Source organism: Squalius cephalus, assembly GCF_949319135.1.
Source record: "Squalius cephalus genome assembly, chromosome: 8".
NCBI lineage: Eukaryota > Metazoa > Chordata > Actinopteri > Cypriniformes > Leuciscidae > Squalius > Squalius cephalus.
Window position 1 is genome coordinate 13,253,391 of NC_137129.1, and position 16,369 is coordinate 13,269,759.

The window sequence follows — 16,369 nt, forward strand, 5'->3', positions numbered from 1 at the left end:
TTAATTGTAAAAGTCTATTTCCAAGTGAACCAGAATATTCATTGAGGACAAAAAGTGTAGGGCAGGACTTGATTTCATCCATTCGGAATTCATGTCAATAGTTTGCAGTCAATAGTGTGGCACTCTTTGGTCAAAACATAAGCAGTCTTATTTACATCAGCAAAAAGGAAAGTTGTTTCAGAGCTTGAATTATGAAAACATTCTTTAAAAATGGCATGTAGGCTAACTACAGAGACCCTACAGGTCTAACGGACCCTGTATGGTAATGGATACAATTCTGAGATGGAAAGAAAAATTATATTTCAATGCATTGAAATTCTTTTAATATAAAAATATTTGCACTGGCAAAACTATTGTGTTCCCCCAAGAAACTATGCATTAATTAATTGAGTTTATTCACAAAAGTACAGAATTGTAATACATACGGGCTCCGTATGTAACGATTCACACAGTTTCTCATTAAAAAATCAATTTGCATCGATCATGAAATACGATTAAATATGCCATCTCATTTACATGACCTCAACTGAAATAAAATGCTTTCATGAAATCTTGACTGCATTATTTTCTTTAAATTCTATTTTCTACATTTTACTTGTATTATTGTTTAGTTGGTGACTTTTTGTGCAGAAAACATTTAAGTTTAAAATAATTTAGTCATCTATATTGCTTCTCTTATTTATTATCATGTGTCCTTGAGCTTTTGGTGCACCAAACAGTCTGAAGTAGATTGCCTTCTTTTTCCTCACTAAGATGCTTTAAGAGAAGTTTTTAATGAATCCTATACATGCATATTAAAAAATACTAAATTAAATGTTTGTTAATGAAATCGAATCATTTTGTGATTGATTCAAATTATATTTAAATCAAATTAAACAAATTAGTATTGAATCTAATCGAATAATTCTGAATAAACAAAAAAATGCTTTTTGAATAAAATTAAAACCCACGTCACATTGAAACTGCCTTATTTTGAAGCAATGTGATTGAATAAATTGCTCACAATGAGATACAAGTAACATTCTTTTAAAAGAAAGTAAAAAGGGTCTATTTTGATCTATGCTGTCATCTTGGCTAGATTGTATCAAATTATACAGTGTTTTTCTTCTAGTGTGGACAGAAACCTTGTCCTTGTCCCTGGAACTTGTAAAACAATATGCAGCGAATGCCTGATGCCTGGTATCTGAGTTGTGCAACTCAGACAGGCTGTGTTTATGTAATTGAGAGTTTCAGAAGCACATCGTTTACTTCAGGGTATAGCATGTATTTTTGTATGCTATGTAGGTAAAGTGTACTTGTGTGCTGTATAAGATAACATCTGGGATTGTGGGCTGTAGCTGATGTAGGCATGGCTCTATTCCTTTGTTTCCTCCTGCACTCTGCAGCCTGAGGTTATACAGACTGTATTAAAATTTACACGCTTGTTTTATTGGTACACGCAGGACAGTAAACAAGTCCCAACAAAAGAAATAAAATCTGCCAGTCTCTTTCTAATTTTCTTTTTTTCCTCGTTTTCTTTCTCCATTCCTGTCTTATCTCTGCCTTTCTGCCACAATAATATTCTCTGCCGTCTCTTGATTTTTCTACCCGACATCACCTCCCTCACTCATCTGCAAATGTTTTTCTTGTCTCCATGCTCTTTACTTTCCCTCCCTCTCTTTCTCAATTCTCCTTTAATTTCTCTCTCTCTCAGACTCTGGATGACCTAGAGCAGAGGGTGAAGGAGGCAGGCATTGAGATCAGTGTGAGGCAAAGTTTCCTCACGGATCCTGCTGTGGCCGTCAAGAACCTCAAGGTGCTTTCACTTTCACTCATTTCATTTATGACTTCGCTGCCATGGCAAAGTACAGGTGTTCCCGTCAGTGCCACAGTAGAGCAATCAGATCAGCACCCTCCTCAACAGCATCCTATGATTCTCAGATGCAAACACACATAGGGCCCTATTTTAACGATCTGAAACGCAAGTATCAAGCGCGAAACGCAAGTAACTTTGTGGGCGGGTCTTGGGCGCTGTTGCTATTATACCGGTGGGATAAATTACTCTTGCGCCCGACGCAAATCTAAAATGGGTTGGTCTGAAGTAGCTTCATTATTCATAGGTGTGGTTTGGGCATAACGTGAAATAAACCAATCAGAGTGACATCTCACATTCCCTTTAAGAGCAGGTGCGCTTGTTCCATGGCGGATTGCTATTATAACGGTGGGTTTGCCAGGCGCACGCCAGGAGCGTTTCACAGCCGAGGAGACCGATGTTCTCGTCAGGGCCGTAAAAGACAGAGAAGTGACATTGTATGGGGATGGAAGAAACCCACCCAAATAAGCTTAGGTTAAACAGGTGTATAAAAATTTTGGTAAATGTGTAAGCTAGATTTATGCCTATTTTTTCACATCTTCATGGACACAACAATGATTTCCCTCGTGTGTTAATATTTTTCCTTGTAATAATGTATGGTTTTCTAAAAATGAGAACTGCTGCGTCTGTGTGTAGATGGCCAAGCATGCACCCTTAAAATAGCATATGAATAACATGCGCAACACGCCACTGACTTTAGACTAGGTTGTTCCTGGTCAGTGGCGGAATTGTTTTCTAAACCTGCAAAATAGCACCAGGGAACGTTTGCGCCGGAACAGGCCTCCTCTTTGTGCTGAACCGCCCCCGGGAGCGCAAGTTAATTTCTTAATTTACTGACGTGCGTCTGTGGAGAGAAAAGTCCACTGTGCAAAATAGGAATGATACATGCGTCGGTGTACAAAGTCAATTGCGCTGGGTGCAAGATAGGGCCCATAGATTCTTTAAGGGTGAATCTCACTAAAACACCAGGTCACATCTCAACCCAAAATCAGATGGAAAAAATACAAGACATTATATTGATGCATTACCTTTAATGCTTCATTTTTGCACTTTTTTTTGTTGTAATTTCCATTAATTTTTTAGTATAACATTTTAGTAAGAAATACTAAATAATAAACATAATACAACGAATAAGAAAAATATTTATTGTGCTTTTCCAATATTGACAAAATGTATTTCCCCAATAAATATAAAAAAAATAAATCCCACCTTCTCAAACAAAATGTAACTTATATTTTCTTTATATTTTAAGTTCAATTCAAGTAATAAAGAAGTAAACAAACAAAACATTAACAAAAACCTATTCTCATTATTATTTGTTAAGAATAACCTAATATATTGTCATATAGTAATTTATTTCTTTTTTTATTTAAATCTACACAGCAAATACTACTATAACAATTTTGTTTTACATTACCTTATTATTGTTTTGTACCATGGTAATGGGGATTTGGGGGAAAATATGTCATGTTATATAAATAATATCACAATAAAAAATTTAATTGCCCTAAAAATAGACTTGATTTTCTTTAAGCAAAACATTTTTTTTTCTATTTCTTTTGGTTTCCCACATAAACACTTCCAGATATAAACACAGGAACATGCACCTTTATTGTGATTGGCTAGCTCTGGGACTGTCACACCAAAGGACATCATTTAAGTCCGGGAGAAAAATACAACAGTGTGGGAATCTGATCTTATTCTTGAGGAGAATCATTTTAATTGGAACATGGGTCAGATGATCTGTCCCCCCTCCAGCCCTACCGCTTCCCCATCCTGCTCTCTCCAGTGACGCCTGGGCCCCTGGCTGCCTGTTTAGCAAAGGCCTGCCATGTGTGCCGCCCTAGTTTTGGTGCACAAGATTAATGGAGTACCACCAGAGGAACCATGGTAACCTGGAATAGCACACTGCTGAGAGGGGAAAGTAGCACTGATTGGACTGCTTGTCCAAACCAAAATTACTGCAGTGTTATGCATAGTAGCACTCTCAAATACTAAGGGGACCACACTAATTCACTGACTTTTGCAAATTTGTTGCATTCATTTCTTTGTTCTAATCATCAATTCTTGCTCTGCTCCTACAGCGGCAAGATGCGCGCATCATTGTGGGACTGTTTTACGAAACGGAAGCCAGGAATGTTTTTTGTGAGGTCGGTATTTAGCCATCCAGCTGATCATGATTAATCTATGTCAATGTCAAAGGGGAAACATGGAGTTTCTGTTCATTTTTCATTCTTTTCATTCAAGTCGTTCCTTAACCCGACCTGTTTCACACAACCCAACTGCAGGTCTATAAGGAGAAACTGTATGGGAAAAAGTATGTGTGGTTTCTGATTGGCTGGTATGCTGACAACTGGTTCAAGATCAAAGACCCATCAATCAACTGCACTGTGGAACAGATGACAGAAGCTGTGGAGGGGCATGTGACCACTGAGATAGTCATGCTCAATCCAGAGACAGTGCGAGGGGCCTCTAACCTGGTAAGTGGGCCTGAAGAATGTTTTATTTCCTGACTCTCATTGACCCTAAATATAAGAATTGCTTAGTTTGTGTCCTGTGGCTAGGCCCAGACCTTGGCACATTTGTGCTGTGGGCTTGAATGGTATCTCAAATCATGAAGCATTACTTTTTGAAGCAATCAGACTTAAAGGGCCCTATTTTAACGATCTAAGCGCATGGTCTATTGCACACGGCACAAGTGCACTTAGGGCGTGTCCGAATCCCCTTTTGCTAGTTTAACGACGGGAAAAAAGGTCGGCGTGCCCGGCACATGGTCTAAAAGTGTTGTCCCTATTCTCTTAATGAGTAATGGGTGTTTCGGGTGTAACGTGCAATAAACCAATCAGAGTTTCATCTCCCATTCCCTTTAAAAGCCAGTTGTGCTTGCGCCATGGCAGATTCGCTATTTACATGGCGGGATTTGCCATGGGCTAAAACTAGCAAAAAACACTTGCGTCATGCCTGGTGCTGCATTGCACCGAGTGTATGATAGGACCCAAAATTTTCACTTGTTGGATGATAAAATGGGGGGTTGGGGGGGGGGGGTCCATATGCTTACACTGATGGAGAAACATAAGCCATATCTGCAACCGCATAGCAACATGCTAATAACCACAAAACACTTCAGCAACTTGAATTTTCTTTGTAAAATCTTTATAAGTGTAGAATGTGTAATAGTGTAATTTAATAGTGTAATTTTCTGTAGATCTTATTTGGCATCAATGAATTCTGTTCTGACTGGATCTCTTGGCCATCAGCCATCCTGCTCTTTAAATGTCCTCATCGACCATTGAAAAATCCATAAAAATCAACCAACAGTGTCCTGCGTGTTCCCATATGCTGCACTGTTTACAATGACATCATCCTCTGATTAGTGTGGCGTAGACAAGCTTCATTCTGTTTAGATAACCAAGTTAGATAACGTTTTCCCACTGGGAATAGCCCATAACCTACCGTTATAACTTTAGCTATTCTCAGATCTGTAAATCCGAAGAGTCCCGTAGGGGTCAGAGCATTCAGGTCCAACTGTTGTACCCCTGGGAGCGCTGGATGGACAGGTGTGAGCTCCAGGGGGGTGCTGTCTGGAGCCCACCCAACTCCGGTGCTCTGTGCTGGGAATTGGCTCGCATGCATATGTCCCTGCTGTTTTCCTGGATCCGGCGCAATCTGGGCACGTATCCAGACACCTATGCTTCAAATCTGACGTAAAAAGACAGTCATGTTGGACAGGATAATTTGTGATAAAATGCCCATGCTAGATTGCCTCAACATCACCATAATTTGCTCCCCTCATCCTTGCTTTACTGTCCCTCACTTTGAGGCTGTAATTTCAAAAAAGCTGAAATGCATCTTTACGCCGTAGTTTCTATCCACACACACGCTGTTCTCCACTGTCCATTTGCATCAAGCAATCACCAGATGCCCATCTGCAGCTTGGTTCATTTCCTAAAATGCACCTGTTTGAAGAAAGGAAGGTGCCTCAGCTGTTTCTATAAGGTGTGAAAAATGTCAAGGAAATAATTTTTTGTATGCCGCCACGATAAGAGCATGCCAACTCTATTTCTTTTCCCAGTACCCCCTTAATGACATGGAACATCTTCAGAGTGTATGTGAAAGCGAGAGTTTATTTTTGGCGCCTCAGGTCGTGGTGTGTGTGAATGAAGATTTCACACCCAGGAGAAAAGTACCTCCGTCTATATGATGCACTCCCATGGCGATGAACTGTACTGTAACTTACCTTGAACTCTCTCTCTCGCTTTCTCACTGCCGGAAGACTGGCCCTTTTTTCAATTCAGTGCTTTTATAGTGACAATGATGTCATGCTTAAAATCCATCAAGCATAAGCTCTTGTTAGTGCACTACATTTTTGCCATGTTTGTACGCATCCATATGCATGCCAGATGAGACCGTATGTCCGCTCTTTTGATCCAGACCTCACAGGAGTTCCTAGCGCAGCTGATGTCCAAGCTGGGTGGGAAGAATCCAGAGGAAACTGGAGGGTTTCAGGAAGCTCCTCTGGCGTATGATGCAGTATGGGCCCTGGCTCTGGCGCTCAATAAGACAGTGGGTCCCTTGAAGGCAAAAGGCCGCAGATTGGAAGACTTTAATTACAATAACAAGGACATCACGGCAGAGATCTACAGAGCCCTCAACACTAGCTCCTTCGAGGGGGTTTCGGTGAGTGACAGCACTGGCTAAATAATAATTGGATATGAAGGTATTAAAGTCGTCATGATACCAAAGGTTCAGTAGTCAGTGGCAGTTAAATTTAATGATATGCAATTGTCATATGCAATTGTGATACCACAGCAAAAACCAAAATACTAACCAGTGTTGTTATTGTTAATAAAAAAATAACGTATAATAATAATAATAATAATAAATTAAAATAAAGCAGACATAAAATAAAGAACATAAGAAGATGAATAACTTAAGCTTAAAACTAAAACTTAACCCTATAAATACTGTATCACATTTGATATGCCCATTTCTGTGGCCTCTAAATTATCAACATGATTAAAACTGTTGACCACAATCTACTACATGAATTGTGATCTTATGACTTTTTTAGCAAGTAAAAGGTCTTTTAGTATTATTCTTAGGTTGTAGACATGTCTTTTTGCTGTGAAATCTTTATTCATTTTTATAAAATAACCGTAGGAATGCTATATCAAATATTATACAACATGCTTTTGAGGAAAGTTTAAAGTACATCTCTCAAACATCATTGTATTGCATTAAATAATATGCCCACCCCCCACCACCACAATAAAACTACAGAGCTTTGATCATAAAACTAAGCATTTCAATATTATTTTATATTCTTATATTACATATCATTGGGGGATCTAGAGTGACAACTGATGTTCCCTTATCAGTCAGTCACTCTCGACGTACGTCGTGAGCGACGGATAGGAATCTCACTAGAGAGGTCAAACTACTTCGAGTTAAAACTAAACGAGCCAATGCACATTGGCGTGCAATCATTTGCATCAGCTGTTCAGCCACGCAGCGCGGGTATATAATGAGCAGCAGGTGCGATTGCACTTCAGTCTTTTGCTTCGGAGCCAAGCACTTCGATGCTCTCTACAACTCTTCAGAAGAAGATTGTGAAACCTGAGCAAGCTTTCTTTTTCGGACCTCTCCACACTGGTGCGGGTGACACAGCACAGCAGCGTAAGTGGTCTTTTTTCCCTTTTTGTTTTTGTTGTTCTGAGCAAACAAAAGCTGTTCTAACAGCTGGTAAGGTGCGCTTGAGAACGCTCAAAGGCCGTTCTCACGGCTGGTAAGACCAGCAAGGAAAGAGACAGCGTGCAGACAGGTGCACATTCCTGTCTGTGTTCGCAGTGACCGCTCCCCTACATGCTTCAGCAGTAGCGAGAGCAGTAAAAAAGTGTCACAACTCACCCACCATCTACTCCTCTGGAGTCAGAAGCATCTGAGGTTGCTTCGAGCCATGTATGTCCCCGGTGTGCACAGCTGTGTGGCCGACGAGCTATCACGAGCTGTGCTCCCGAGAGAAAGGCAACTCCACCCCCAGGCGGTTCAGCTAATCTGGAGAGAGTTCGGGGAGGCTCAGATAGACCTGTTCGCCGCCTCAGAGACCTCCCACTGCCAGCTGTTTTACTCCCTGACCGAGGGAACACTCGACACGGATGCACTGGCACACAGCTGGCCCGGGGCCTCCGCAAATATGTGTTTCCCCCAGTGAGCCTACTTGCGCAGACACTGTGCAAAGTCAGGGAGGACGAGGAGCAGGTCCTTTCTGGTGGCTCCCTATTGGCCCACCCGGAACTGGTTCCCAGAACTCATGCTCCTCGTGACAGTCCCTCCCTGGCCCATTCCTCTGAGGAAGGACCTTCTGACTCAGAGACGGGGCACCTTATGGCACCCGCGTCCAGACCTCTGGAAACTCCATGTCTGGTCCCTGGACGGGACGCGGAGGTTCTAGGTGACTTACCCCCAGAGGTACTGAACACCATCACTTCTGCGCGAGCGCCGTCTACGAGATGTGCGTACGCCTTGAAGTCGAGTTGAACCTGTTAGTCGAGTGGTGTACTTCTCACCGAGAGGACCCCTGAAGATGTTCGATAGGGTTCCTACCATTCCCTTCAGAGACCAGGTAGTGAACCTGCAAGCGCTGCCCCTGGAGGAGGCAGACCCTTTGCTCTGTCCCGTTTGCGCTCTGCATCTGTACGTGGACAGAACTCAAAGTCTCAGGACCTCAGACCAGCTCTTTGTCTGTTACTGAGGCCAGCAGAAGGGAAAGGCTGTCTCCAAGCAGAGGATGGCCCACTGGATAGTGGATGCCATCGCCTTGGCTTACCAAGCACAAGGTGTGCCCTGGCCGCTCAGGTTGCATGCTCACTCCACGAGAGGCGTTGCATCCTCCTGGGCGCTGGCACGTGGCTCCTCGCTAACAGATAACTGTAGAGCTGCGGGCTGGGCGACACCTAACACATTCGCTAGATTTTATAGCCTACGTGTAGAGCCAGTCTCCTCCCATGTTCTCACCCTAAACAGGTAGAGGTACTGAGAGGCCCGGCTCTGTCGGCTTGCTGCACCCTACTGTGCTCCTTATTTCTCTAGAGTGAAAAACCTGTGAGTCCTCCAACACCCTCGGCCCGGACATGGCGGAGCGTCTGGTGCCAGGCCTTTATCCGTTGAATCTTTGAGAACCGGGTTTAGGCTGGGTTCCATATGCGTGACCCTACGGGGATCCCATATTCTTCCACGGCTACTCCTAATCGAAGCCTGTATCTTTCCCTTGGGCTAAGTCACCCAATATTCATATGCAGTACAACCTTCGGGCTAGTCCATATGTATTTTTCCACTTAAAGTCTTCGAAGAATGTGGCTTCCGCAGCATTCCCCTTCCCATAGAAAGGGCATGCTTTCCCAGTGTTATCCAATAATCTCACTGTATGGGTTATTACGGAACAACAGTGACAGATATCACCTATCGTCCTTCCATGCAAGAAGGGGTAGAGCCTCACACAGGGCGCTGGATGCTGGGTGCAGCAGCTGTGGCGCTTTGGTAGGGATTCCTATCCGTCAATCACAATGTACGCCGAGAGTGACCGACTAATAAGGGAATGTCTTGGTTACATATGGTAACCCTTGTTCCTTGAAGGAGGGAACGGAGACGTACGTCCCGTTGCCACATCTGCTGCTGCCCGCCGGGGCGGCCAGCTTATCAGGCTTGGCTCCTCAGCAAAAAACTGAAGTGCAATCGCACCTTCTGCTCATTATATACACGCTCTGCGTGGCTGAACAGCTGATTCAAATGACTGCACGCCAATGTGCATTGGCTTGTTTAGTTTTAACTCGAAGTACACTGGCCTCTAGCGAGATTCCTATCTGTCGGTCACGACGTACGTCTCCGTTCCCTCCTTCAGGAAACGAGGGTTACCATATGTAACCGAGACGTTTATATGATTTTATGTAAGTAGTATTCTATACTGTTATAGAGATCTCACTAATTTACATTAAAACCTTTCATCTTAATTTTTTGTCAAACTGTATAAGTACAGTACCAAAATTGCAACAAATTGCATTTTTGCTCAGTGTGGGCCTTTTTCCTCCTCAAATATAAGCTCCATATTCTCCTATATCATACTGTTTGAGCCATAAAAGCATGGAATATCAAATATGATACTGAACACACAAAAAACACATGCAAAATGTTTTTTTCTTTCTTAGATTTTATTTTTTCTTATGTCTAAAGGTTCAATAAACGTTTAAAAAAGATGACTATTATTTTATGACTATTATTTCATATGTCAGGTTTTACAGGGTTAAAGTAAAAATGAAATGAAAACTGAAAATACAAAAATAAAAGCTAATTTAATATATTAAAAAATACCATAATAGCATATAAATAATACTAAAATAACACTGATGCTAACAAACTCAGTTTAAGAGAGAAGCATACACAGAGCTATACAAATTTTTTCTTTCTCTCTCAGGGTCATGTGGTGTTTGACGCCCAGGGCTCCAGAATGGCATGGACCCTCATTGAGCAACTGCAAGGTGAGGAAAATAAAAGTAATTTTATGATTTACTTTCCCTTGAAAACTGTAAGTTACAGATAATAAAGGGTAACTTAGAGTGAGTGTGGACAGCAGATGTAGTCCGTATGCATGGTTGCTTCTGCTCAATTCTGAAATGATGAACGACTCTGTGATCAGTGTTCTCGCTCCATTTGGAGAGTAGCACAGGTGCCAGGTAAAACACTGTTTTTCCTGGGTTCAAACACTCCAGAGCTGTAATCATTTTGCCAAAGCCAGAGAACCGAAGCTTGAGTTGTTTTTTTTTTTTTTTGCTCACTATCTTTTTTTTCTCAGCTCTCATGCACACTCAAAAAATGATTAAAGAGACAAAAATTACATGTGCATGAAAACTTAATAAATTCACTGAATATTTCAGTAGATATGGTGGTTCAGAAGAAGCCATTCTCGTATCCAAGCTAAAACATTTTTTTAAACCCATTACTTTTTGTCAGTTTTTACATTTAAGATCAATCAATTTAAAGTGAAGTGACGTGAAGGCCAAGTATGGCAACCCATACTTGAAATTTGTCCTCTGCATTTAACCCATCCAAGTTAGTGCAAACACATTAGTGAGTAGTGAACACACACACTGAAAACTGTGACACACACACGGCGCAGTGGGCAGCCATTTTGCTGTGGCGCCCGGGGAGCAATTGACCTATCAGTAAGCCCCTCCCCTCGAACGCAGATGAGCCAGTGGCAGTTGAGTAGCTTTCAGTGCCATAGAGATACATTGGAAGATCCGATGCTTTCATCGTTTTGATGGTGTTTATGCTACAAAAATGGTAAAACGATGTGCCTGGGGTACTTGTAACACTGATTCCCAGTATCCCGAGAGGATGGGCATGGGTATTCATGTTTTGAATCACCGTAATGTGCGCGTTCACCAGCGCGTTTCAAAAGATAATATTTGCGTGAACGAACCAATTATCTGCGACTGAAGCCTGGTTAATTTATCACTGATGTGTGCGCAGTACCCTGGTTCTATAAGGATTCAACCATAATCCCAATAAAGACGAAAATGTTCATTTTCTGGTTGTCATACTCTCATTAAGTTACAATTAAAATCAGTGAGACCATGCTAACGTACAAACAAAAATAGCTAACGTTAACTGTTCAGTGTAGGTTAAAAACACATAAATGAAGGTCTACAATTCAGTGCCTCTCCATATTAAACCAGTTAAATGTAAATTAATTTAATCTCACCCTGTGGTACATGGATGTTGTTCATCTGCGATAGTGACGACCGTAACATGAGGCTTCTCCCACTTGCATTGTGATCTGTAAACCCTTGCTTCCAAATTAATCTAGTTACCCGCCATGTTTATTTTAAAATCTTTTATATATCCCTCGATAGCATATTTAAGTCCCACATGAATGCTCCTCGACAAGAGGTGGTCCTTCTGTGTCCAAAATTTATCAAAAACGTCTTGGGACAAGGTTTTCACACTGACCACTGTCATTGTAAGACAGTTGGTAACTCCATTTGTTTGTCCGTGTTCGCAACAGTAACTAAGGGGGGTGGGTCTTAGTGATAGGTCAGTTGGGGGTTAGGTGCCTTGCTCAAGGGCACCTCAGTCATTTCCTGCTAGTATTGAGAATCAAACGTCCGACTCTCCAACCATTAGGCCACGACTGCCCTTTTTGGGACTAAGGTTTGAATTTACATATATATATTTTTTAATATATATTTTTACATATTTGGATATTTATTCTTAATGGTAATTCTTAATTTATTCTTTTACTTTTCACTTGCTGATACCACACTGGTCTTTGGCTTTATACAGACACCAGATGCAGTGTCATGCAAAAGTGAAAAGTTTCAGTTTCCGATGCCATTATGGGTGTAATTGTCTCTCATGATTTGGCCTTTGAAAATGTTCAATGATGCTATGAACTTTAATATAGTAAGTACAGTTATGGTCAGAATTAATGGCACCACTGGTAAATATACTCAGAAATGGCTGTAAAAAATAAATCTGCATTGTTTATTCTTTTGATCTTTCATTAAAAAATGTGCAAAAATCTAATCTTTCATTGAAGTAAAAGAATTGAAAGTGCGGGGGAAGTCACATTATGAAATTAATGTTTTTCTCCAAAACACGTTGGCCACAAATATTGGCACCCTTTTAATAAATACTTTTTGAAATCTCCTTTTGCCAAGATAACAGCTCTGAGTTTTCTCCTATAATGCCTGATGAGTTTGGAGAACACCTAACAAGAGATCAGAGAACATTCCTCCATACAGAATCTCTCCAGATCCTGCAGATTCCCAGCTCCATGTTGGTGCTTCTCCTTCTGACCCCAAGACTCAACTAATCTCTGCAATTCTCCATCTGTGATCCTTGGAGAGTCTTTGTCCACTCAAACTTTCCTCCTCACCGTACATTAAGACAATATAGACACACGTCCTCTTCCTGGCAGATTCGTAACATCTTTAGTTGATTGGAACTTCTTAATTATTGCCCTGATGGTCAAAATGGGGATTTTCAATTCTTTAGCTATTTTTTTAGTCACTTTCTATTTTGTGATGCTCAACAATCTTTTGATCCACATCAGAACTATATTCTGTGGTTTTACTCATTGTGATTGATGATTAAGGGAATTTGGCCTTTGTGTTTCCTCATATTTAAACTCCTGTGAAACAAGTCATAGCTGGACAATTTCATGTTCCTAGTCACCCTGGTGTGCTAAAAAAAAAAGTTACAAATTAATGGGAATATACTTCAGAGATATTTTACTCGTAAAAAAATCTAGGGGTGCCAATAATTGTGGCCAACGTGTTTTGGAGCAAAACATTTATTTCATAATGTGATTTCCCCCCCACTTTCAATTATTTTACTTCAATGAAATGGTAGATTTTTGCTCATTTTTGGAATGAACGATCAAAAGGATAAACAATGCAGATTTATTTTTTACAGCCATTTTTATCATTTTACCAGGGGTGCCATTAATTCTGACCACAACTGTAGTTATCTGCTGTTAATTTGATCTTAACATGGCACCACTCTTTAAATCTTTTCTAGGTCACTTTTATGACTGGATAATTCTTCATCTCATATGAGTCTATCATTTTTAACATATTTTTCAAAAAAGCCATTGATTTCTTTAGGTGTAAAACTTTTCAAAGAGGCTAAATGCACACTTAGTTCACCCTGAACAAAAGTTAGGATTCAAAAAGAAGCAAGAGTTACTTATGGCAGAAGTCACTTGTTGTAGGTGTTTAAGGTGTATATGTGTCTTACATTAACAATGGTTGCTTTATATTTCATGCAGAGCCTTTGACTGTGTGTTTTTGCTTGTACATTCTGTTTCAAGTCCCTCACCACTTAATATGAGGTCTTGGATTTCGCTTTTCCAATCGATATCCCAAAATTTCTTTTTTTTTGGACTATTTTTGTGGTTTTGCTTGAGGGGGTTTGAGTCATTTTATTGCAAGATCTGCTTTGTACATGTCTACATTTCAGCTTTTGCATTTTGACAGATGGTCCCACATGGTCTAGTCCTCTGGTACAATGTGGGATTCATGGTTTACCCTGTGATGCCAAGCTGACAGGCCCTGAGGCAGAAAGTAACCCAAAACCAAAAAAGCTTCCACCAGCACACTTTACAGTTGCTACGAGGGTCTTTTTATCAAAGCAGTCAAAGCAATTTTAACATGACGTCATGTCTAAGTGTTACAGTTGAGGCTTCCTCTCCGGTTCCTCCAGATCACCAGAGGGAGCTCTCACCAGAATATTGACTGTTGCTGTTCGGACTACAATTCCCATAGGCCCTCAGACTTGGGACTGATTGCGCACGCATCTGCAGTTCATCATACACACACTATTTAAGCACACCACACACACACCACCATTGCGAAGTCTTGATTTGCTAAGTTTGTCAATTCTTAGAGTTTCTACTGTGGACTGTTATTCTGTGTTTGATCTTGGACCGTTGTTTTATTCTCTGCTGCCCGGCTTGATCATTGCCTGTCTATTGGATTGTGATTGTCAGCCGCCTGCCCAGACCTCTTGCCTGTCCTTTTAAACTGTGTATTTTTTCTGCCTGCCTCGACCTAAGCCTGTCCCTGTTTACGATTCTGTATTGCCTTCTCCATTGCCCCTGCTGTGTCTCAACCCGGTATTGTTTGACTCTGACCAAAATAAAGCTGCAGATGGATTCTCACTCCGCTGAATCCTCGTTACAGAAGACTTCGCCTCTCAGCGATCCAGCAGCTATCATGCAGTTGTCCTCCAAACTGTCAGCACAAGCCCACCAGCTCGCGAAGCATCAGCATCAGCTCAATCGCCTAACCTCCCTGACTGAAGAACTCGTCCAAACACTACAATGCCTACGCGTTACGCCTACAGAGGCCACGGCGGCTCCGGCGCCTTCTCCCGCTGACAGCATGCCCAGTCCTCCCACCAGTGTGAACCCACATCTAGCATTCCCCGAAAAATTTGATGGCGACCTTGCGAAATGCAAGGGATTCCTGTTACATACTCTTTGTTTGTAAACCAGCAACCTACCTTGTATCCTACGGATTCGAGCAGGATATCTTTCGTCTGTTCGTTGCTAACCGGAAGGGCTTTAGACTGGGCCACCGAGGTGTGGAGAGATGATGGAACAGCTAACCCTTCCTTCAATATATTTCTTCAGCGCTTCAGAGGTAAGAGTGCTGGTGATCAGTTGCTCGCTCTATGTCAGGGAAGGAGAACGGCGGTGGAACATGCCTTGTTATTTCGTACTCTCGCGGCACAAACTAACTAGGTGGAAAATACTCCAAAACTGCTGTTCAGGAAGGGATTAAATCTGGAACTCCAAGCAGAGCTAGTGTGTCGCGATGAGGGAAGATCGCTGAATGAGTTTGTTGAACTAACAATTCAGATTGACAATTTAATTTGCTCACGTCGTCCTGTTCGCACCATGTTCGCTGACACGCAAGCACCACCTACAAAACCGATGCAGCTTTGTTACACTCATTTAACCCCTGAAGAACGGGAACGACGAATTCAACATCATCTGTGCATGTACTGCGCAGCTAAATTATTCCTCCTCATGTGTTAAATGATTTTTAAGATTCATAAGAGACTTCAGCACGGTCGCCACTCCGCTAACTGCCATGACCAAATGCTCCTCTTTGCGCCTCCTCTGGTCACATGACGCTCGACAGGCATTCAAGGATTTCAAGACTTGCTTCACCTCTGTTCCCATTCTCCATCATCCTGACCCAGATCTTCCCTTTATCGTGGAGGTGGATGCTTCCAACACAGGCATAGGGGCTACACTCTCTCAGCGCCATGGGTCCCTAGCAAAAATGTTTCCATGCACCTTCTTCTCTAGAAAACTTTCCTCTGCAGAGAGAAACTACGATGTCGGCAACCGTGAGCTCTTGGCCATGAAAGCCACCTTAGAAGAATGGCGCTACTGGTTAGAGGGAGCAAAGCATCCATTTACAGTAATCACTGACCATAAGAAGCTAGAATATCTACGTTCAGCAAAACGACTAAATCCTCATCAAGCGAGATGGGCCATGTTTTTTACTCGTTTCAATTTCATTGTCACCTACAGACCTGGTTCCAAGAATACCAGTTCGACCTAAGCCTGTCCCTGTTTACGATTCTGTATTGCCTTCTCCATTGCCCCTGCTGTGTCTCGACCCGATATTGTTTGACTCTGACCAAAATAAAGCTGCAGATGGATTCTCACTCTGCTGACTCCTCGTTACACTAAGGATCTAGAACTGTGGTTCTCAACCCTTTTGACTCGAAGGCCCCCCATTTTCCAACACAGTATTTGAAGGCCCCCTACATAATATAATTTCCTTACCATTTAACTATAACTTTTATACACATATATGCATAGATTGTCCCAGGTCTAAAAAAAAAAGACAAAGCACAGTACACTTAACAGACACTAAATCCAATCTCTAATACAGTGGGCCCCGGTTGAGAACTTCTGATCTAGTGAGTTTTAAACATAAC

General features: G+C 41.7%; 1 protein-coding gene across 2 annotated transcripts in view; it reads left to right on the top strand.

The window, feature by feature from the left end:
* The window catches only part of gabbr1b (gamma-aminobutyric acid (GABA) B receptor, 1b), a 130,032-nt gene that overhangs the window by 74,291 nt on the left and 39,372 nt on the right, over positions 1-16,369 (top strand). For both annotated transcript variants that reach the window (XM_079878040.1, XM_079878041.1), the window contains exons 10-14: positions 1,694-1,795; positions 3,937-4,002; positions 4,141-4,332; positions 6,284-6,529; positions 10,320-10,383. In XM_079878040.1, the coding sequence (XP_079734166.1) occupies positions 1,694-1,795; positions 3,937-4,002; positions 4,141-4,332; positions 6,284-6,529; positions 10,320-10,383 (670 nt within the window). The remainder of the gene's footprint in view (positions 1-1,693; positions 1,796-3,936; positions 4,003-4,140; positions 4,333-6,283; positions 6,530-10,319; positions 10,384-16,369) is intronic.